This window comes from Camellia sinensis, chromosome 15 (genome assembly GCF_055761805.1).
Source record: "Camellia sinensis isolate YWXY chromosome 15, ASM5576180v1, whole genome shotgun sequence".
Classification (NCBI taxonomy): domain Eukaryota; kingdom Viridiplantae; phylum Streptophyta; class Magnoliopsida; order Ericales; family Theaceae; genus Camellia; species Camellia sinensis.
Genome location: NC_138975.1, coordinates 86,216,056 through 86,241,615, shown reverse-complemented (window position 1 = coordinate 86,241,615; position 25,560 = coordinate 86,216,056). Strand labels below are relative to the sequence as shown.

Sequence of the window (25,560 nt, the reverse complement as noted above, 5' to 3'; positions counted from 1 at the left end):
GAAACTTAATTTATAAGTCAAAAATCAGCTTATGTTCACAGCTATAAGTTACAAGGTGTTAGTTTATAAGCTATTTTGATGTGTTTGGTTCAATTTAACAATACAACTTATACCTTTTTGTAAGTTAAAAATCAACTTATTCTTTGAGTAGGGGAGGAGAAACTTTAATTTATAAGTAAAAAATCAGCTTATGTTCATAGCTATAAGTTATAAGGTGTTAACTTATAAGTTATAATCATTTTTCCACGGCTCTACCAAACGGGTTTAATATAACTTAAATATAATAATAATTTTTTAACCTTTTATCTTTTTTAAAATGCCAAACCTAGCCCAAATAGGCCACCTCCATCCTAGTTCCATCCGTCCCTCAACCCCCAAAACAAACGGAGCCTAAATTCCATCTATTCCCTCAGTAAACTTGTTCGAACCAAGACCATCTATCACCTCTCTTCCTCTCTCTGTTTCATTTGGTAGTTCATATTCACTCACTGTAGTAGAAGAAATTTCTAGGGTTTTGCGTTTAATTCAGCTCAATGGCATCTCATCCCCATCTCGACGATGTAAGTGCCCTGCTTTTATATTGCCAATCTTTACAATGTTAGGGTTTCTGTGTATGTTTTTGTTTTTGATTGTGTTTTGTATTTTTACTTGATTTGAATGTATGTTTTTAAAAACACATAGGATGATGATTTCGGAGGCGATTTTCCGGCAAGCCATGCTTCTAGGCGTTCAGGTATATATATTGATATATTTAATGCATCTGATTTTATTGTGTGTTCGCTTCATGCTTCCATGTTATCATGTAATTTCAGGCAATAAGAGAAGCTTTGGGGATCTTGAAGATGACGAAGACGACATTTTTGGCTCCAAGAAGGTATTTTTTTCAATTCGATACTATGAATTTTATGTTTTATATGGGTGCACATTTTTCTGTTTATGTAGCTCAGATTGGAAATAATGTCTGGTAGTTCAAGTCCTGATGAGTGGTTATAGTGGCTTTTTATATGTGAATGCCATTGATGACATTTGTTAAAATGGATTCAAATGTGAAATCACAGCAGTATGCGTCAGGACCAAAATTGGTCAACATATACACTATGAAGGCAGTTTCCCCCTTAGTCTTCCGTACTATGATGTTCCCTCATGCCGGGAAGGAAGAATGAAATGATAATGAGATGTTTGGCAGAACACATATTTTGAGCAAGATGGGCTCTTTCAATCTTAATTTGAATGTTATCACACCCTATTTGCTTCATCACGGGCATTTACAGCTACAGCGAACCAAGCTGAGCTACCTCTATCACTAAACTAGAGTTTAAGACGTAGAGTAATAATTCTTAGGGTACTACACAGGTTCTGGCTATCTGGTACAGCTATGGTATTGTGTAAAGTCAACAATTGCTTTATTGAGTTTCCTTGTAATAAAGTTATTTCTTAGGAAAAAATGTAAAAATGATTTAAATTCAGGAAGTGACGATTGCAGGGAAACTGTTTGTTTGAAATTTCTCACCATAGTGTTTATTTATTTGCTTTTACTGGGTGGGTTAGTGGTCCTTTCTAGTGTTGGCATGGGTCCTGTAGCTTGCGCGAAATGGAAAACAAAAAGACGCTACATAAGTGGGAGTGAGAGTGTGAGCAGAATTGAAAGTGACTATAATGTATGGGAAAAGCATTTTAGGTAGCATTGTCACTAAAGTTAGAAATTAATAGAATCTCAATACAGCTCAATTTGCGATCTTGAAATTCAAACTATCATGTTCTGAATTACCTCCCTTTAAGTATTGATTGCTATCAGTTAATTAATTAATACCAATTTAGTTTATGTTGGAATTATGGTTATAAATGGCTGAACTTAAAAATTTAAAGATAAGACCATTAGAAAAGGAAAGCATTAGCATTGAAGCTTTAAAGTGTGTTTTGTTGAAGAGCCTCATAACTTATGAAACACAAATGCTACTAGAAGGGAGTTGTATCCATATTGTATCTGCATTAGATACTTTATTAGATACCATTACCCCTTAGATGCTTGGAGATATGTATCTAATACTTTGTTGAAAAGCGTCATAACTTATGAAACACAAATGCTACAAGAAGGGAGTTGTATCCATATCGTATCTGTATTGGATACCATTACTCCTTAGATACTTGGTGATACGTATCTAATACTTTCTAAACATGCCCAATACTTAAAATATTAATTTCACACACCCAATAGTTAAAATATTAATTTCGAGAAGTGTTAGATACTTCTCGAATACTCTAGAGATAGGGGGCATTGGGGAGGAAGGGAAAGAAGCTTAGAGAGTTCTTAGGTTTCCCATAAGCAACTAACTATATGTTCTTTGTGTTGTTGCACTCTAATGGTTCTTGTTATCCTTTTTGGTGCTTGCATTGTTTCTTTACGTGTTTTTAGGGGCAAAATACACCTATAATTCCTAAAGCATGCATTCCATGTCACCTAGTTTTTCAGTCAAATTGGTCTAATGTCAAGCAGGTCATCTAAATTAGTAACCAAATCATTTAAGATTCATGTTCATAAGGGATTTTGATAGAGATTTTAATGTGCTGGCTGTTTGACCCCCTAACACACAACCCTGCATATTTGGGGTTGTGACCAACTGTGTAAACAACAAAAAACTGAGTACAACACAGGCGGAGTTTGCTTAAATCACTAACGGAATAATAATAAAATACACTAAAGTATACGTTCCATTTTCCTTTGGTCCCTAAACTATTTTATTTTGTCAATTTCGTTCCTAAACGTTGATGAAGAAGGCAAAGCATAGTCTTATAATGTTTGGGGACAAAATTGGCATGAAAAGCATACTTATGACCATAGGTTTATTTTAGTGTCCTAGGTTTTGATTCCAGATTATCTGACTATGGGGTCTTTGACATTACAAAAAAGGGTTTTATTATTCCTCTAAGGGGCTGTTTGGCAACTTCCCCAAAAAGGCCAAAAATTCATTAAGCTAGGGTGCGTTGGGGAGGAAGGGAAGAAGCTTAGAGAGTACTTAGGTTCCCTATAAGTGACTAACTATATGTTCTTTGTGTTGTTGCACTCTAATGACTCTTGTTATCCTTTTTGGTGCTTCTTTTGTTACTTTACGTGTTTTTGGGACACCTATAATTCCTAAAGCGTGCATTCCATGTCACTTTAGTCTTCCAAGTTTTAATTTTGTCAATTTCATTCCTAAAGATTTCAATTTGTGTCAAATTGGTCTAATTTCAAACAGGTCGTCTAAATTTAGTTTGCCATCAGTTAAAAAAGTCAAATGTCATATCAACTTTGTCACTCACAAAAAATCAACTTTTTTAGGAACTTCCCAAACACATTAGCTTTTTTAGCTCCTAAAAAAGGCCCAAAAGTCACAAAAAACGTAACCCCAAACAACCACTAAATTCTAATGATTTTGGTGCCCATTTGAAATTGGACCAATTTGATTCAAAGTGAAACTTTGTTGTCGAAATTAGCAAAATTGAAATTTGGAGTACCGAAGGTTTACAGAATGCATACTTCACGAACCATAAGTGTATATAATCAATTTTTATTTTGTTTTTGTCCACTAGTGCCTTTTTTTTTTTTTGGCTTTGATGGTCTAGGTTAATCCTTTCAGCTATTATTTTTTAAAATGAAAACCATTCACAAATGGTTAATTCCTGTATCCAAACATTGTTCAAATTACATTATGGTCCTAAACAGTGAAACTATGCAATCTCAATTTATTTAGTTAGTACTTAATAGTCTCTTTTCATCTTTGACTAATCACATGATTCATGTCCAATTATTTTAATAAACTAGATGCACTCCCTTTGTAAGGGGTACATTGGCCTTTGAATTAGCTATAAAATTTGGGATTACATTTTAATTTGAATTTGTGGAGAGATACTTTAAGTAAATATGGATGAATAGTAAAATTTGATGACAAGAGATACCTAAGAGTGACATAAGGCAAAACCTTTTGAGATGTATGTGATCTATTTCCATGTGCATTGTAGATCCGTTAATGCACTAATAAGGAGGAAGGATTTAATCCATGTGGGATGGCAAAAGAAATAGAGGGAAGACCAAGTAGAATATGGTTTGAGGTAGTAAAATAGGGCATGATTATTGTAGATAATGACTTCGAATAGAATCAGCTGGAGGAAACCGACCCCTAGTAATTGGAATAAAGGCTTGTTGAATTGAATATGTAATGTTTTACCTTTGTTTAAAATAATTATCTTAAGAAATTTGTGTTTTTAAATCAACTTGTATTATACTTGTATGATTTAATGTTTATTATTAATATTCGAGTTATAACTTCTATCTCTGGCTCTTCATGAAAGCAGGAATCTATGAGTAGTTTGATTATATATTATGCATTGTCTACGTAGGGTGTAGACTATAGTTTCTACTTTTTATGTGAAGGAATAATATCTGGAGTCTCTCAATCTAAGGGAACATTGATTACTATCCTTTACAATTCAGGGTAATGTAAAAGTGGAAGAAACTGCACCTGGGGTGGCAACTGGGATGATTTTGTCCCTTCGTGAGAGGTATTTTTAGATTTGGATTGCTTCTTAATTTATATTTGAAATATATTATCTCTTTGCTTATTATTTTGTTTCAAATATTATGTATTTGGCCTTTGATACAATTTCTTTCTTTCTTTCTTTTTATTATTTTTTGTGATTTTACTTTTGCAGCCTTCAAACTTGTAAGGATACCCTTGCAACATGCCAAGTAAGTATCAATATAGCTTTTGATGTTTAGATATCATCTCTTTATTGCTTTATTGGATGTTTATCAGTTCTTTTCACCTTAATTATCATGCCATGGAACAGTGTTAAAAAAAAGAAATTTAGTTGCAGTTAATATAGTAACTTCTTACTTAAATATATGATCACGTGGTTCATGCGTGTTGAATTTGTCAATGTTCTTCACTGTGGTTAGGAAAATATCATAAAAATATTTTTAAACTTTTGAAGACATGGAGAATTGTTGAGAACGCTGCCGACTACCCATTAAAATTGTAATAGTTTTTTGGAACCATGAAAATGTATTTTGCAACTAAAAAAAATTGGTGTTCATACGTACTGAGAGAAAAAAAATTAGAAACTCCGATCCTGTGCTCGTCTAAAACTAAACTATTTTTATATTTTATTTTTATTAAATGATTTAGGTTATGTGCAAAAATAAAATGTCTGACAAATGAATGTAGGAGAAAAATCTGAAATAGGCATCCTTTGATGAAAATAGCAAACTATATAAAATTTATAGTAAAACTGTAATTATTTCTAAGGTCGTCTTCTTCATGTGGTGTGCAACTTATGACAAGATTCTTAGAATTGGTAATTTGATTTGGAGGAAGCAAGTCGACGTGTTAAATGGTGTTTTATATGTGATTTGTGATCCTTCTCATGTTTGGCTTAGAGTTAGTTTGGCCCCAGAAGGTGACAGAGTGTTTTCATTCTTGGAGAGGAGCATGCGTGGGGGAGGAGGAATGCTTGATGTTTGGTGCATTTGGCATTGTTGTGGATTGTGTGGGGAGATCATAATAGAAGAGCTTTTGATGGGAAGGAAGAGCTTATTTTTAGGCTAAAGAGTAAATTATTGTCTTTCTTGTATATTTGGTTTTTGGGTGCAGTTAAACCGTTCTTAGACTAAATTTTGGATTTTGTAGAGATCTTTGAATACGTTTTTTATGTATAAATGTTATAAGTTTTACTTTTGTACATGGGTTGCACCCCCATGGTGTTTCTTTTTAATAAAATCTTCACTTACAAAAAATAGTGATTTTATAATCAAAGTTTTAAATAGTAGTATTGGGAGAGGAATCAATATCGAGCTATGCAATTATGAATTATTTAAAATCATGAGTAACAAAATATAGTATTATAGCTATCGAATTGGCCATATTGATTGTGAATCGGCTTGTGAATAGGTTATGAACCAATACATATTGGGAATCGACTGATGCACTAGTGATTTTTATTTCCTCTGGATACTAAGGTGTATTAGTATCGGTAGGAAAAAACCCAATACTTATTGGACGACATTTAAAACCATATTCATAATAATGATTCTGATATTCTATCAGCTTTTTTATTTTATTTTTGGGTTCCACAAGTAATCTTGTGGCAGGCAATGAAGAATTTCTTTTTGTACATAGGTTGCAACCCTTTGGTGCTTCCTTTAATAAATTTTCATTTATTAAAGGAAATGATTTCACAATAATAAATTTGATATCATTTAAAAAAAGATAATATTTTGATCTTCTTCTATCGGTTTATTTTTTATTTTGAGTAGTGTTGTGCGGCAGTGATTGTTTTCCTGTATTGACTTGAAAGGTCTTGTTTTCTTTGTACAGTTGTATGTATAATTATTTTTTTTTATCAGAAGATTTGTTTTTCTTATTGATTTTGCGGAACAACTATACAAAGAAAACATCATCAAATGTTTTTCGCAAATGTTTTTTTATTTTGCGGAGGGTGGGGAACAACATCATCATCTTTGAAGGGGTGGAGGAACCTATTTACCGGATTTGGAGTTCCTTTTTGTCTATCTTGTACAGTTGGTTTTTGGGGGGGCGTAAATCAATCATTGAACCAATTTTTGGGTTTTAGAGTCTTTTCGGTAGATGTGAATGTATATGTGGTTGACTTTGTTTCTCACTTATTTTTGTATATAGGCGCTCGTGGTCCCTACTTGATGCCTTTTTGTGTATTGATACTTAATATTACTTAACCAAAAAAAAAAAAATATCGGTCATTTTACTTTCAATGGTTTCCTTCAGTCCTCCTAATCTTGATATACCCATCCTAATTTCTGATTGACGTGGACCCTTGTTAGACCCAACCCAACCCAAATAATTTCAGTTAAGAGTCAAATGGCAAGTTATGGCTATGAAAAAATCTTTCTTGATCAAATTATAGGTTACTAACTTACTAGAAAAATCTATATACCTTCCATCGTGAGAACCTCCAATACATTGTTCACTAATGTGGTGTAGCTGCATTGTGCTTATGGTTGTTAAGTTTTGTGGATCCTTGCATATGTCACACGCACTCGGGTGCGGGTGTCGGTTACGGGTACGGGTACGTGTCTAAGTGTCAGATTCGCCTATTCCTAAAAAGAGAGGATATGAGGACTCGCCTAAAAAGTGTCCAAAAAATAGGTATGGATACAGGGACACGACATATGAAATATTAATAGCTTTTTAAATTTTTTGACTTTATTGATAGCTTTTTGATTTTTTTACTAATTTTTTATGTTTCCAAATCAACCCCAAGTAAAAAAATATTTTTGTATTTAGTTTGTTATATAAATATAATAATTTTTCTTTATTACCATTAAATTCTATTGTATAAGACACAAATATAAATAAATTAGGGTACATTACAAATACACCTCTTGAGGTTTGATTAAAATACAAATCGCCCCCTGTGGTTTTGAAAATTACATTCCAACCCCTGAGGTTTCTAATTTCATAATAAATTGCTCATTTTATTAATAAATCATCAAGTCAATTAACAGTTTTTAATGATATTAAAAATATGTTTCAATTACTAATTCAGGTAATTTTATTATTGTATAGGAGAGCAATTATGAATTTTATTTTTTTAGTTAATTTTGTTAAATAAAAAATTCTAATAAGTGGGTATTTGTAATTTTTCAAACCACAGGGGACAGTCTGTATTTTAAGCAAACCTCAGGGGGTGTATTTGTAATTTACCCAATAAATTATATATAAATATAGTATTTTTATTTATTTATTTTGTATATAAATATAAAAAAATACAATATAAAATTAAAAAATATAATGTATATACATTATTTATATGAGTAATACTAGAAATTCTTAATATTTTATTTTTTATTGGCATTATCATATTTGTAGGTCTCATATCATGCAAACCAAACCAAACCAAACCAAACGAAGCCTTAAGTCCCATCAAATGGGGTCGGCTACATGAATCCTTCTTCTCCACGCGGCCCTATCAAAGGCCATTTCATTGGTCAAATTAAGTATATTCATATCTCTATTTATAACGCTAGTCAACGTTAATCTAGGCCTACCTCGTCCCCTAACACTTCCATCTACCGTTACAGCATCGCATCTCTTCACTATTGCCTCTGTTGGTCTCCGTTGAATATGACCAAACCATCTCAAACGATTCTCTCTCAACTTATCTTCTATCGGTGCTACTCCTACCCATTCCCGGATACACTCATTCCTAATTCTGTCCTGTCTAGTCTTACCACACATCCACCTTAGCATCCTCATCTCAGCCACACTCATCTTAGCCACACTCATCTTATCTACATGTTGTTTCTTAGTTGCCCAACACTCCGTCCCATACAACATAGCTGGTCTAATAGCTGTTCTATAAAACTTACCTTTGAGTCTAGTAGGTATTCGTTTATCGCACAATACCCCAGACGCACTTCTCCACTTACACCATCCCGCCTTAATCCTATGGGCCACATCTGCATCAATCTCTCCCGCCTTAAAAATATTTTAAGTTTATGTATATAAACTTTGTTTATAATTGATATATTATATATACTAGTGTATGCCCGTGCTTAAAGGCACGGGGAAAATAATGTTGGATTAATCTTCTTCTGTCCTATCTTTTATGTAGTACGTGAAAAATTTATTCACAAAATAATTTCGGAGAAAAATTGTTCATTTCTTATACCATCACTGTTATACTCACCCAAGCTATCAATCTTTCTTGTTCTAATTGAGGAGAGTTGGTCTCATTTGAACTTCGGCTAAAATTTAAAAAGAATATAATTTCAGTGATTGCAATATTAACAAACCATCTCTCATGTCAACTATTGATAGGTAATGTTTAAAAAGAAAAGGCATGGAAAGGAAAATCATGCATTGCTACTCACTCCTATTCTGCAAAATTAAAGTGTATCAAAGCCCAAAATGTATCAATTAGTTAAATAAAATGTATGATTAGCAAACTCATGAACATATTACACTCAAGTCTCAGTAGTATTAGTTAGTTACAATACTCATTTCACTTTACTAAGCTTAAGTCTCAAACTCTTCATATTACACTTCTCTCTTGCTAATTACCAAGGAAGAGAAAAAAAAAAAGTAAAAACCAAAAAAAAAAAAAAAAAAAAAAAAAGAAAAAGAAGAAACTAAACCTTAATCAACAAAACCACCTCTTTGGGCAATCAGCTAACCCTCCAATCAAGCATATATGTCTATGGATTACACCAATCTGAAAACATCAAGCATTATCTATAATAGTTGCAAAAGCAAAAATCATCAAGCACTAATGATTCAGCAAATATATTTAATTTCTAAAATTGAGAATGTCAATCTTTTTGAGACATGGAATTCAGCACATAGGTTTTTTTTTTTGATCAGCAATTCAGCACATAGGTATATAACTTTTCAAGATGCAATTTGCCTCACACCCAAGGTTCTGAAAAGCGGTTGCGGTCACCGTAACGGTTGCGGTGACGCGGTTGCGGTTGCGGGGTGTAAAGGCCGTAGTGTAACGGTTGCGGTAACCGGAACCGTGAATTTTTTTATTTTTTGCACAATTTGAAAAAAATTTACCGATACGTATATTTTTTTTCCATGATCATATTTATTGTGTTAAAAATAAATATTGATCAATTTTTATAAATTTTTAAGTATGATCCAATATATTTCATATTTTTATGTCACTATAAACTGAGTTTTTTATATTTTATTTTAATAATTAATGACTTTATATTATACAAAAAATCAATCACTAACTATTATATATAAGATAAACAATGACAAAAGTAAGAGAATAAATAAGAGCCTAAATATATATATATATATACATATTTTAACCAAGCCAAATAGATAATGACCACACTTATTATTATTATTATTTTCAAACAATATATAGATAGACACACACAAACAAAATGGTTTAGTGATAGCAGCTGAATAGAATAGCATAGGTCTTACAGTTTCAACAAATCAATAACATATTCTTCATCTTCTCTTTTCTCTCTCTATCTTTTGCTCATCTATTTTCTCGCTTTATCTTCCCTCTTCTCTCTATCCCACTTCCCCCATTTTCATTTTTTTTTTGTGTGTTTTTTCGAAAGAAACAGTTTGGAACTGTTACGTAATGGTGTGTAACAGGCCGTTACGACTGTTACGACACCATTACGACCGTTACGGCAGCCGCTACGGCCGACACACCTGTGAATATCAATCACACTGCAAAAGCGGCCGTAACGGGTGGCGGTAACCGCCAAAACCGTTACGTAACTGCGTTACGTAACGGTTGCGGCCGCTTTTTAAAACCTTGCTCACACCATTTTATTCATTTATCTGCACTTTTTGCCTCCCTCTATCTCTACTCTCCCTCATCCCACACCCATACACCCTCTCTGTTTTTTAATCTAGATAGCAAATATTTTATGCATCCAAACACGTGGGGTTCACATGAGAAACTACTATATATAAAAAAAAATGTTTCAGAGACACATCCATATAGAGGGAAAAAGAGAGATTTACGGACCAAGAAAAATACTCTTTCTTTGATAACCTTCATGGATATCTTTGGCACCGCAATGCAAGGAGCATCATTTCAAAAATCTTCAAACCACAATCTCAAAAGAAAGATTTCATAAACTCACAACTGAGATCCAATTGAGAGCATTCAACCTATTTAGAAGTAGTGCAAACAAAAAATAAAAAAACTGCTAATTTTTTTGGTGTTTCCCAAAAGCAATAAATAATAATAAAAATAATTAGCAAAGAGAACATTATCCAAAAAATAGATAAATTCATAAACTCAACCTAGTCAAGCAAAGGAAAACTTTTTCCTTATCCCAGTTCAAAAGTTTAGCAAATGGAAACTTTTTCCTCAACTAAAAGTTTGATCATTCGATTAATCTCTCCCTCACCTTCCATTCCCTGTGAATTAATAAACACATCAAATAGAGAAACAATTTATCAAGCATTTGGTGAACATTGTAGTAGCAGAAATTATATAGTGGTAAAACTAATTATTTTGAACTTCAATTATTGCAAACCATACTGAAATCTTTAGAATGAAATGAATAACAATAAATTTAATTAAAATAACTGGAAATAGGTTGTAATTTATTCCAAGTGACATGAGGAAGTTGGTCTTTGAACTATGGAAATCGAGTAAAAGATTAAATCATTAACTTACAACATCATGAATGTACAAAAAATAAAAAATAGAAGCAAAAAAAGGGGATGGAATCTTGATTACCTCTATTGATGGAGCCTTTAGAACTATTCTCCTCACCAGATTCTGATGCCTCCGTCACATATACAAAGCATTAAGAATAAAAACATCAGCCTTACATGAATTGATAATTTCTCTACAACACTCCAACTCAACAAAAAAATTGTGCATTGATGTTAGGAGAAAAGATCTTTCATACTAAAACTAATTCCCTAATAAAATAAAAAAAATAAAAAATAAAAAAAAGACAGAAAACTCCAACAATAAAAGGTGGGTGTGCCCAACACAGATGAAGGAGCTGAAGGGTTTGCAGAATTCGAACGGAAGATTTATCTTAATTTTATATATATTTCATCAACAACAACAACAAAAATAAATAAATCTATAAATAAAACTAACAAAGCTCCACTGACTTATGGATATAATGTTAAGGGGATAAAGAGATATGAAAAACTAACAAAAGGGGGGGGGGTGGAGAAAGTCAAAAGATGGCATATAGTAATCTTAAAGACCTTAAAAGGGTTGTGTGAACCCTTTTCCAACAATAAAAAACTAAAAAGTAAATTCAAACATCGATTTTAGCGAATCGAATTGATTCACTTCACGATTTACCAATTTGGTTCACCAATTCACCTACGATTCATGGCTATTTGCGATTCATACAACCTGACGAAAACAAAAAATCACATAGTGAACCCAAATAAAAATTTTGAGGCATTTTGGAGACCCATTTTAGAAAAATATTTCAGAGACCTATGTGAGGCATTTTACAGAACATAAGAGACACATAAAACGAAAAAAGCCAAAAAAGAAAAAAAAAAGATGTTTCGATGGATTTTTATAAGATTATGGGTATGTTTGGTTTGGATTTGTAGAGTAATTTTGGGAAAAAATTTCTAAAAAAATTAGTTGGTTTGTAAATTTTCTAAAACAATTTTAATAAACTATTTAACTATTTTAATATAAGCAGCTAGCATGGTGTTCATAAGTTTAGAATTATATAAACTATTTTAATTGAGCCATTTTACCGAACATGGTGTATGCATGAAGACACACAAAATATAGAGGGGTGAAGAGACATATTTTAATTGAGACAATATAAATGAAAAACAAATCACATAATATAAATGAGAAACACAATCAAACCCGAATGAGAAACAAATCACATAAAAAATTAGACACTCAACGAAAACCCAAATAAAAGTTTTGAGGCATTTTGGAGACCCATTTTAGAAAAATATTTCAGAGACCTATGTGAGACATTTTACAGAACATAGTGAATGCATACAAAGAGACAGACATAAAACAAAAAAAGCCGAAAAAGAAAAAAAAAAGTTTTAATGGATTTTCATAAGATTATATGTTCGCAAGTAGAATTATATAAGTAGCTAGCATGGTGTTCATAAACTTAGAATTATATAAACTATTTTAATTGAGCCATTTTACCGAACATGGTATATGCATGAAGACACGCACAAAATATAGAGGGGTGAAGAGACATTTTAATTGAGGCAATACAAATGAAAAACAAATCACATAATATAAATGAGAAACACAATCAAACCCAAATGAGAAACAAATCACATATAAAATTAGACACCTAACGAAAACCCAAATAAAAATTTTGAGGCATTTTGGAGACCCATTTTAGAAAAACATTTCAGAGACCTATGTCAGGCATTTTACAGAACATAGTGAATGCATACAAAGAGATATAAAACAAAAAAAGCCAAAAAAGAAAAATTAAAAAAAAAATGTTTTGATGGATTTTCATAAAATAAAAAAAAATGTTTTGAGGGATTTTCATAAGATTATATGTTCTCAAGTAGAATTATATAAGCAGCTAGCATGGTATATAAACTATTTTAATAAACTATATAAACTATTTTAAAATAAGCAGCTAGCATGGTGTTCATAAGTTTAGAATTATATAAACTATTTTAATTGAGCCATTTTACCGAACATGGTGTATGCATGAAGACACACACAAAATATAGAGGGTTGAAGAGACATATTTTAATTGAGGCAATATAAATGAGAAACAAATTGCATAAGAAACATAAGTATTGAAAATTTTAAAATCAAAATAACAAATTGTAATTGAGAGAGACAGTTGAGATGAGATGAAATGAACATAAAGATGAGACTCAAACAGATGCTGTAGTTTCAAATTGTGAAACTGAAATCAAAATACATAAGGAAAAAAATGATGAGGTATGGACAGAAACAATATATTCTGTCCACAAAATCACATTTTTTTTTCAAAATTACTTGGGATTCTGAACCTATTTGGTATCATTTGCCATGATTATTATATAGATTAATTGTGAAAAAAAAAGCAAAGCCCATTTGATTTCTAAATCAACTCATGACCATTCACATGACGGAAATCAAATCAGCCGAGAAATAACAAACAAATTTTAAGGGGGAGGAGTTGATACATTCTCTTTTTATTAGGAGGTCTACACAATTTCTGTTTAGATTTTTAGTTATTCTTTCCTAATTTTTAATTATTCAGGTAGGTTATCTTATCTCCTGATTTGTAACTCATTTAAGTTTGTCAACTACTTGTAAGGAATTTTCCTATTTTGTTGGGACTTACCATTGTATTGAGGCCTGTTGCATACGCAAGTAAATAATGAGATAGTGCGTGGAGTAATTCCCTAGCACCTTGGTGTATTTTCATTACAGATTTTGGTTCCCTCAATGTAACCAAATTAACCATTCCACCTACCTTTCCTTTTTTACTATCTTGTTAGCATTTATAACTCTTAAAGATAAGGACTTCATCAACCAGCCAGCCCATACCAGAAAACCAAAACAACACAATGCCACATGTCATTGTGGATAAATTGTGGGACTCTAGCATTTCTCAATAACCCATAGAATCTTCCAACCCATCTTCGCGTTAGAATCATATTGTGCAATCAAAACCTTCAATTGATCAATAACGTTATACATTTGATGATCAAGCACTAAAGCATACTACCCTAAACAGCAAAATAATGGAAACCCACAAATTTCCAAATGCAATCAGACAAATGAAAGTTACTATGTAGTTGGAAGACATTACTTGACTCTTCAGTGTCGTCAGTTTGCGAAATCATCACTGGTGGTAATGCAAGATCTGTAACAGTGAAGTAAATGCAATTTCAACAAAATTTTCATTCAAAAAATCATGCAGACAGACTGAAAGACAGTATGCTTGTAAATTTGAAAACAGGGAAACGAAAAAATGAAGAATAAAGTTAATAAGAATATCTATAACCCATTTACCATCATCAGAAAGAGTGTCTTGCATCCATTCCTCATCAATAATATCTATAAGAACACCTAGGCTCAGTTTTGCCATGCTTGGTCCGTACTTCGGATAATCTCCTTTCACAAATACAGAATTAAAGAACAATAAAATTTAATTATAGGTAAAATCAAATCCACTCCACAATCACTAAACCCAACGGTATAAAATTTGGAACAACAAAATAATTCACTCCACAATCAAATTTTTTTCAACATTCCTTATTTAATTTACTTGATAATCTGAACCCATTTTGTAAATCAGAAATCACATAATAGGTTCACATAATATAGGTTCACATAAAATTTTACCACAAATTTTACCAGAAATCACACAATAGGTTCACATAATATAAATCACATAAAAATCACATAATATAAATCACATAAATCACATAAATCATATAAATCACACAATCAAACCCAAATGAGAAACAAATCACATAAAAAATTAGACACCCAACGAAAACCCAAATAAAAATTTTGAGGCATTTTACAGAACATAAAACAAAGAAACCTTAGATACCGATCTCTAAAGGCACAAAGAGACACACATAAAACAAAGAGAGAAACCTTAGATATGCGTAGAAAAGGGAGGAAAATTTTGAAGAGGATACCAACCTCTTTCTTGTTGGTTGCGTCGACCGATCTACCGATCTACAGTGCAATAAATTACGAACACAAAATTACCGACCTCTTTCTTGTTGGTTAAGTCTAAAAAATTGCGAACATTTGTGATAGTGCAAACAAACAAACAAACCAAAATACGAACACATAATAAGTTATATGAAAACATAATAAATTATAAACACATAAACACAAAAATAGGAACACCGTTTTTTTTTTTTTAAACACACACGCACACAAATTAAGTAAACAAACAAACCAAATTGTTTAAAATTGAATTTATGCACAATTTGTATATACAAAATTTTTTTATATAATACACCTAATATTTTCTTAGTTGATGATTCAAATTATTATTATTATTATTATTATTATTTTCAGGATCTTAGAGTTTGCTAGGGATGAGTAATTGAGTTAATACTGTAGGAGTAGACATTCTTATGGGATGATTTTTGAATATTGGAATTATAATTTATCTAGAAATAATCTGGAAAGGTGATTGGTATGTATATAGCTAATTCAGTTGCTTCCTGGAGTATATTAAAAAAGATTAGCCTTGGTAAACTGACCAAAAGATTAGCCTTGCTTCCTGGTGATTGGTATTTATCTAGAAACCTATTTCAAAACCAAAATATAGAGCCGCAAACATACAAACTGAAATCATACAAATCCGAAATCAAAATACATAAATAGAAATACATAAATACCAAAATACAGAGATTCGAAAACTTATTTCAAAATCAAAACTGAAATCATACAAACCCATTTCAAAATCAAAACCAATATCATTCAAATCCATTTCAAAATCAAATTTAAAACTGAAACCATGTCGAAATCATATGCAGAATTTTGTAGAAATCATATGAATTAAGCCTTAGACAATGAATTAAGTGGTCTAGTAGTTAAGCCGCCTTTGTCCCCATTACAATTGCCTCCTAAAAAAAAAGGCTATAATTGCTTTTGTCATTGTATATTCTGACTTGTGTAGAAGAATGATATGGACATTCAAAGTGAGCTTCAGACCAACCAACTTAGATGCATATTATGTAATGAATACAAAATTCAAAGTCAATAACCAACTTGATCGCAGATTATGTAACGAATACAGAGCTTAATGCAATAGATGTGTTTTGACTGAAATTGTTGCTGAAAACACTTGAATTCTATTAGTGAAGACAAAAAAACATAGCAAAACAATATTTGAATTACAACTTGACATAGTTTACAACAACGTTTATACCTTGGGGACAAATAGCTATAATTATTATACTTGACATATTATATAGAAATTTTATACTTGACAACGTTTATACTTGACATATTATATAGAAATTTGTATTTCTATAATTATTATAAAATTTCACAAATTCACAATTGGTAATAGTATTTTTACGTATTTTATTAAACAATGAACTCCATGCACATGGAGCTTACCTGCGGCGGCGACAACAACGTAGGGAGCAGATGGTATACTCATTTAAATAGGTACTCACTTCGAATCTATTTAAACAGAGTGGTCTTTACCTTTAGTTTGAAAAGAGTGAGCGAAGTGATCGACTCGAGACAAAAAGAGAAGGGGAGCGAGCAGTTCCGACAGAATTAGAATCTGAAACCAACAAAAAATCTGACCTCACCACATATAATTTTAAACAAACAAATAAAAAAGAGAGGAAATTTTTTATGGATTTTGAATAACAGTATTTAAACAATGAAAAGTTGAATCAAATAACCCAAACAATCCCAATGTGGCCAACAGCTAACAAAAAAACAATAAATAAAAAATAAAAAAATCAGTAGACAAATCACCAGAACCAAACACCAAGGATGCGGGGGGTAGATGTCAATCCCATGTCCATTATTAGTAGGTTAAGAGAAAACTGTGTAACTATACCTTAGCATCATTCCAACTTGATGTAGATCAATCATAAATGTTGATTGGTCAGCATTCATAAATTTGCTTCCCATGGCACAAAATATCCTATTTGAGAGCCATCAACCCCATTCGATACATACGATCGGCTATGGACTCTGGATTCTCAACATCCCTTCGCACCCATCCCGTTCTCTTCATCGTCTGATCAAACCCCAAAAAACCCCCAAACCCAAAAAACAAAATCACAAATTTAGGCAATGATATTCGAGAGAGAATCGATACATATATACATAGAAGGGTTGGATGAGGAATACCTTGAGACGGTGACACAGAGAGAGAAAATCGATGGCAGAAGAAGCGGGGACCGAGGATGAATCGCCATAGAGGAAGCTGAAGCGGAGTGTGGTGGTGATGATGAGGATGAAGAAGGAGGCTCGGTGGCCATTCGAAAAACCCTAGAAGGGTTGGATGAGGAAGTTCGAGCTCTGAAAAACTTGAATCGAATGAGTTCAGTCGAATCGAGTGAAGGTACCAAGAACGATTTACAGAACACTCGACTCCCATTTGAAATCAAGAAGAAGAGAGGGAGAAGGGTTAGATGGGAGGCAGACCTGTGAGAGACAGAAGAAGAGGAGTGTTTGATACACTTGGGTAGAAATGAGAGGAGTGTTTGAGAGACAACCGTTAGATGTTGATCAGGAAAGATCTCAACCATTGATACAAATGTATCTCTCATACATTTTTACACATTTTCAAAAATCCTCCTCCCTTATTATATAGATATATATATTTATATGTGTTATAAATGAGATAAGTAGAGTCAGAAAAAGAGAAGTGAAGAAGAGAGAGAAAACCAGAGAGTAGATGGATAGACATAGATAGAGAGACAGAGCAAACAAGAGGAAGATTGAGAGAGAGAGAGAGAGAGAGAGAGAGAGAGAGAGAGAGAGAGAGAGAGAGAGAGAGAGAGAAGGAGATCAATCGACAACGAGAAGGAGATCGAGAGACCGACAGGGAGAAGAAGATAGATTGAGATCGCGAATGAGAATGAAAGATTGAGATGGCTATGGCGATTGCTTCCTTCTCCATTGTAACTCGCAAGTTTTTCAACAATCCTTCTTCACTCTTCTCTCATGTCAGCCGTGTCTGAGAAAACCATGCTGAATTTGACACAGATCTCAGACCCGCTCCCGTGTCGTGTCAACACGGGTACTTTGCCCTAAACTGACGAGTCCATGTAACATTGCTCCTTAATTTTAGTAGTGACTTATGTTGAATGTGACTCTGATTTGAGTTAATTTCTTTTTGAATTTGGTGGGTTAAGATAGTATGTTTGAGTGATAGATTTTGTTGGGAATTAAATTTTTTTTTTTTTTAATAGTTCTAGAAGTGGCTTTGCAATTCTCATGATCAAGGCTTAGTGAACATGGTGGTTTTGGAGAATACCAAAGTAGAGCATATGATACTTGTTTCAAGCCCTCGAGCCTGCTGTGGATCTCAAGCATTTGTGCTGTGTGTGTTTCCTTCTTTTGGTCCAATGATATGGAATACACAATGAAGGTAGTCCTTGTCCTACCAATTAACCTATTCTACCCCATGCTAAGTAGCAAAAACATGGACATGCGGGCACGCTAATTTTAAAAAAAATGGAGGACACAACATGCTTCGGACATGTTAAAATTTTATATTTACAAATTTATGATGTCATATATATGAATAATTTATTGGGGAAAAGAAAAAACATAATGAAAAATATGTAACATAACACTAATTACATTAAAAAAAAGTATATATTAAATAACTTAAATCTAAAGAGATTCACATAACAATTACATTCGAAAGAATACAAAATGATTATAGAAACATTGTAATATGTATGACGTATTCATATTATAAATGTTTCAAAACATATTTAGAGTGCATAAGTTGTGTTGTGGAGAACACAAAAGATTGTTATTATGATGGAACTCATCACATAGGACGTGTTCGGAGGGTTGCTGAAGTGTCAGTAAAGTGTCTGATATTATGAATTTGATTTGATTTGATTTGATTTCATTTTTTATAATTAAGACACATTGCAGAAGTGTCTGACACACTTTTAGGAGTGTCCGAAGAGTGTTCGACATGGGTGTCGGACATGACATGCTTCCTCCATAGAAGAAGTGTCCATCCTTTTTAGACCCCATGTTTATCTGCTTGAAGTTGAACCCTGCAGTTCCCCCAGTAAGGGAGTAAGATATATGCCTTAGACAGAAATCTGGTGTTTAGTGTGTCTTAACACGGCTAAGACTATTTATAGGGTTTATAGTCCTAATGGTTTTGGTTTCAGATGGAGCTTGAAGCTGCGAAGGCTGAGATTCAAAAGTGGCACTTATCATTTCAGAACGAGTCCTTCATACCTGCAGGAACATCCCCTGGTCAGTCTTTTCATCTAGTGGTTTGAATGTTTTAATAATTTATCTTTGTGATCATGTTTGTTTCGCAGTACTGTTGATTGTCCTATTATCTCTGTAGAACCTAAATTAGTAGTCAGTTATCTTCAGAGCCTGAAATCCTCAGAGGAGTCATTGAGAGAGCAGGTTTACTGTTTAATTTTGTGCTTTTCTTTGGTTGCATACGAAATTAGCATAAATTATTAAAAACTTTTTCTGTACTTTTTGTTATTATCAGCTAGAAAAGGCAAAAAAGAAGGAAGCTGCATTTATCGTAACTTTTGCAAAACGAGAGCAGGAGATTGCAGAATTGAAGGTGAGAAGTCTAGCTTTGCTTATCCATTTTTATTTGTTTTTGTTGCGCATGAAAGAATTAACTTGAAGTTGTAGGCTTGTAGCTACTTGATGCATTTTCTAAATGGGTAGGTGTTGTACAAGACATACAAAAGAGATTTCCTTGAAAATGAAAACATAAATAGAGAAAAAGGAATTGCCTTAATGAAAGCGACCAAACCAGTGAGACACTGTATCTTTCACCAAGTCCTGTGAAATTCATGCACCCCTTAGTTTGTGATTCTGCTTGGACATTCCAAGATTTTGTTATTTGACTGATTATCAAATCACCTATTTCTATCATGTCCAACACTTAATGGAGGCTGGAGAGCTTCAATGGGCCAGCTGACATGTTGCTACCCATTCTTTTACTCTACCCATTTTCTATATAAATGTCATCTGAAAAATCTCTCCCTGTTGCTTCCATCAACCCAATTAAGCTTTAGCTGTTATGGCTCTGATAAATCTAACGTGCCTGAAATTAAGTGTGGAGAATCCTGTTTGTGTGTTCCTGAAGTATCTATTTTTAAGTGAGCTGTACTGCATCAGAAACTAATATTTTTTTTTTGTTTCTTTTTTTGAGCTGAATCAAGTCATCTAAAGGGATATTGTACATATGCTATAGGATCAGCACTAGGTCTTTCCATGAAACAAGATTTTGTCTTTAGCCTTGAAACCTTTACTGATAAAACAAAATTGTGATTCCTTGGGAAGGTTTTTCAATTGATGCTTGATGTTTAAGTTCCAAGGGTGCCATATTTCATCTTTCTTTATTTTATTTTAGAGAAAATTAAACAAATTCCCCCTCAAGCTTTTACCCGTTTCTGACTTAGTACCCTGAATGAACTAACAAAACCTAACAGATCAACCCCTTTTGTGTATGACATTCTGACACTTTTCCCCTTCTGTTAAAGAATAATGGAAGCTAATAACATGGCCATCATGAGATAGTCTGTTTGAGCTTTTAAGGCCATTTTTGCACTTTGATGATTCGCTGCCTTTAAAAAATAAATTAACCTTATAAATACCTTGAGATTCTCTCTTTACTTATTTGTGTGTATGTATTGATCTATATGTTTATATAGACTTGAACTTGTGTATTCAAATCTTCCTATATAGATATAAGTAAATCTATCTATGTAAGTAAATCCTACATAGGTTACATAAATAGGTGTGAAGTTTCCAAGGAAGTTTGCCCTTATTTGTATAAGATGATCTCTGGACGGATCATCTAAAAGCTACTGATTTCAGTGCAAAAAGAGCAGCCCGCTTTTTATGTGCACATATACAAATATATATTGAAGTGGCTTTAAATCCTGTCTTTGCTCTCTGTCTTTCAAACTGTATGAATAAGGACATGTTGATGCTTATGAGGAAAATTAGAGTCTCACACGTAAGGGCTGAATCTTTGGTGGGGAAATTCCAAGGGCCTTTGTAAGCAATTGTCTATGCTATTGGCCTTTCTTTCTCACATGGAAACTGTTGTTGCAGCCAAGTCCCTCAATCTGTATGATAAAAGGCGAATGTGAGCCTCGCTTGCACCCTATGTTACACGGACTCGGGTACGGGTATCGGGTGCGGGTGTGTATCTAGGAGTCGGACACTTCAAAATTAAAAATTGAGGATACGTGGATATGGATCCAAATTTGGATACGGGTATGGGGATACGTTAAATAGTTTTTTTTAAAATATATTTATTTTATGAAGATGAGTTAAAAAAAAATAAGGAAGGACTAACAGATTTTGTTAAAAAAATATATATATATATATAAATAAAAAATAAAAATTATTTTAGATATAAAATAAATTATATTATATATAATAAAGTAAGTTATTTTTATTTTAATAAAGATTTTGGCCAAATACAAAACACTAAAAAACTAAATAGGCCTAAACTTATTTTATTTAGGCCCAAAATATTAAATAAACTAGAATAAAACAATCTAGGCCCAGACGAAATAAGGCAAATAAAAAACACTAAAGAGGCCCAAACTTTTATTTTATTTATTTGGTTGTAGCCCATTAGCCAACCCTAGCAAATCTCCAGCTGTATATCATTTCTCTCTTCTCTCTCCCTTTTTCTCCACTTTCCTCTCTCTGAAATACGCACAACAGAGTTCAAAAAAAGAAAAAAGAAATACGCACAAATTGAAGCTCTCTTCTCCTTCCCACTTGGTGATTATGACTCTCTCTCTCTTTCGGTTCTAACTCTAGATGATGTGGTTATTGTAGCTGACATTCACTTGTTGATGAAGCTATGATCCAACAAATCCAGATCTCGAACCCAACACATCCATATAAGTATCTCAATCTTTTTCTTCCTTTTCGATTAGCCATGTCCAAGAGAGAGGAGGCGAATCCGACACAGATCCCATACCCACACCCGTGTCGTGTCGTGTTGACACGGGTACCTCGCCTCCAACTGCCGAGTCCATGTAACAAAGCTTGCACCTTCCACATCTCTCTCTCTCTCTCAATCTTGGGATTCGTTGTTGTTTTTTGGGTTTTGATCCATTGATCTGTGGGAGGGGGGAGTCATGGCTTGTAATAATAATATCCTTGATTTAATTTTGATAATGTGGCTACCGCATTTCTTCATGAATTAGGGTTTTACTTCTTAGTTTATGTTAATGTTGGTTTGCTCTAGCAAGCTTTGTGATTGATTGATCGACCACTAAAGTGTGGCAGTGGAGAGAAAGGTCGAGAGAGAGAGAGAGAGAGAACGTAACAAAGCATGAGGGAGAGTATTCTAGAGAGAATTTGGGGAGGGCAAGATAATGAGAGAGGAAATGGTGTTCTTTAGACACTAACAATGGAGGGTGGCACTAGGTGTGCCAAGGTGGAGCAACGAAAGGGGATTGTATTTGTAATGCTTGGTACTTTTGGTACTTCCATTCGATGTTACCATAAAATGCTAACACTCTTTTACAATTTATGTTTTGGAATGCATATTTCAAAACATGGTACACTTCATTCTAAAAGAATAAATTTAACAATCCAAAGCAATTCTGAATCTTTTTTTCCGTGCATATTTCTAAAAATAAATTTAATACGAAAAAAAATCAAATATAATGAACCAAAAGCTGGCGAGAGTAGAGCTTGGCGTAACAAACTGTATTAAAGAAAAAGGTGCATAATCCTCTTTGAATTCTTTTTTTACATGATTAATTTGAAGAATAATATAGTATATTTTATCGGATAGTTAATTATTAAAAGAAAATTGCTCACACATTTATAAGTACCTTAAAATCTAATAGTATGAGCTATACAAGCCTATTTCTATCACACCATATTTTAGACCATGTGGTGTTCTGCATTACCATTTCCGTTTCCTCATACTAGAATGATTTACATTCTAGGTAACATAGCTTCCGTTGCTAATGTGTGCTAGTATGACAGGGAGAATATAAAAATTTTCAAGAGTAGACTTGTAATGTTATGTTTTTCACTAAAGGCAGTGGTCTCATGCCAATTTGAAACTTGTGTATTTTCAGTGTGTGTTTTCCCATTATTTTAGGACTTTTTAATATTAAGGAAATCACAATTGATCTTAATTTTTCAGTCTGCCGTACGAGACTTGAGAGTGCAACTTAAGCCATCATCAATGCAGGTACGATAAAATTTTTCGGTAGTTCTCTTATAAGATTTTCATTGTGGGATCTTGGAGTATATTTGCTTGGAAAATCAAAGGATAAGCTGGCTATACTGTATTCTTTATTGTCTTTCTTTTGCTTTTGAATTTAGTAATTCATTAGATTTAAACTTTGGGATTTTATGGACAATGGGCTTCTATACTCTTAGTCATTTACAGTGAATAGGCTTCTTATTGTTTTGTTGTGCTTGTTATGTGATTGATTTCCTATATATTTCTTCCTTCTTTATTTGGAGAGCTTTTTACCTAAATATTTCTTACAATGATTAGACTTATTGTTTATAATCAAATCCCTAATCTTCCGGCTTATGCTTTTTGCATTTCCTAGAATATGTTGAAAGCCTCGCTTTAATTCCCCATCAACTTATCAAAGACTAATTGCTTTTGATATTCTATCTTCAATTGCTTAGATAATAGTATGAATTTGCTTTTTATATTTAACATAGAATAAGTTGTATGAAATGGAAGAGAGGTGCAGAAGTTAAATATAAATATTAAATAATATGACGTATAATAAATATATAAAGTCATATGTTTTGCACAAGTCTCCAGCAAATCGTATCCAGCATTTTTTTAAAATTTGCATGTCAGCATGTTGTGTCATGTGTCTGTGCTTCTTAGGCCCTAATACCTCAATTAGAACACACGCGTTTTATTTAGAAAACTGATTGTTAGCAATGTCACTGCACATAGATTTACTTATCTGTGATGGTTTACCAGTTGCATTACTGTCTTTCTGTCTCTGTGTGAAATGAATCATTTAACGGGAACGAAAACTCTAAAAGTTTCTCACCATACCACCTATCCCACCAAAACATCACCCTAGACCCCACCTTAAAGCAAATGCCCTTCCAAAACTCCCCCTGACCTAGATAGATCCCCTTTCACAAACCCTGTCCATGCAAAACCCCCCACCATGCTTGAAATCCACTCCACTCCCCCCTCCCTACCCCACCCTACCCCATCCCACCCCATATTTGGCTGGCACAACCTGACGCCACAACCGCTTTCTCTCCCACACAAAGTACCAAAGCCATTTACCTAACAAGGCCAGATTGAACGTCACTAGTCTCCATACCCCTAAACCACACACCTCCTTGTGCATGCAAATCCGATCCCAATCCACCAAAATAGAGACATAAAATAGATTGGAATACTTGACAAAACATTATTTATCAAAGTTAGCCTTCCCCTTTTTTTAGACAAATATTGTCTCTTCCATCTAGCCAGTCGCCTCTGAACCCTCTTCAACACGCCATCCTACGCTCCCTTTGCCTTAAAAGAAGCTTCCAACGGCAAGCCCAAGTACGACACCGGTAAGGTCGACCCTTACATCCCAAAATAGCCGCTAGGTTTGACTCCCTATTCACATCCCCTACCGAAATCAATTCCGACTTTGCGAAATTTACCTAGAGCCATGACACTTCCTCAAAACATAGAAGCATACATCACAAATACCCCAATTGTTCCGCATTAGCACCACAAAAGATGAGCGAATCATCAACATACAAGAGATGAGAAACAAGATGATGTAGATGTTGATCTCACCGTAAAACCCTCCAATAGATCACCTTGCACTGCCCGACACAACAGCCTACTCAATGCCTCCATAATCGAAATAAACGGCGAAGGGGATTGTCGCAAGCCCCAAAAAGTTGAGGAAAAAACTTGTTGGCGTTCTGTTCACTAACACAGACATCCAAACCATAGATATACAAAATTGAATCCATCGTCTACACTGCCCCCAAAACCCATTTTCTCCAAAACAAACAATAAGAACCCCCTGTTTACATTATCATATATGTTTTTTCAATATCCAACTTACAGATGACTCCTGCCTGCCGTTGCCGACTATGAGAATCAACATACTCATTAGCCACCAACACCGCATCCAAAAGCTGACAAGCATTATGTGACTCACTCCCTTCAAAACACCCCTTAGCCTATTAGCTAAGACCTTAGCTAATAACTTATTCACGCAAAAGCAAGCCCCCTTTCTTTGGAATCCATGCAATGAATGTCGCGTTGAAACTCTTCTTGAACTGCCTAGACTGAAAAAACTGTTCCATCATCGCCATTACATACGCCTTCAACAATCCCCAGCAGAGTTGGAAACCATTGTAAACCCA

At 33.5% G+C, this 25,560-nt stretch overlaps 1 protein-coding gene across 3 annotated transcripts in view; it reads left to right on the top strand.

The window, feature by feature from the left end:
• The first annotated feature begins 335 nt into the window (after positions 1–335).
• Positions 336–25,560, top strand: part of LOC114282756 (FKBP12-interacting protein of 37 kDa) — a 35,817-nt gene continuing 10,592 nt past the window's right edge. For all 3 annotated transcript variants that reach the window (XM_028225502.2, XM_028225501.2, XM_082909951.1), the window contains exons 1-9: positions 336–560; positions 682–733; positions 813–874; positions 4,472–4,539; positions 4,690–4,726; positions 19,344–19,431; positions 19,529–19,593; positions 19,685–19,762; positions 23,342–23,389. In XM_028225502.2, the coding sequence (XP_028081303.2) occupies positions 534–560; positions 682–733; positions 813–874; positions 4,472–4,539; positions 4,690–4,726; positions 19,344–19,431; positions 19,529–19,593; positions 19,685–19,762; positions 23,342–23,389 (525 nt within the window). In that variant the 5' untranslated portion in view covers positions 336–533. The remainder of the gene's footprint in view (positions 561–681; positions 734–812; positions 875–4,471; positions 4,540–4,689; positions 4,727–19,343; positions 19,432–19,528; positions 19,594–19,684; positions 19,763–23,341; positions 23,390–25,560) is intronic.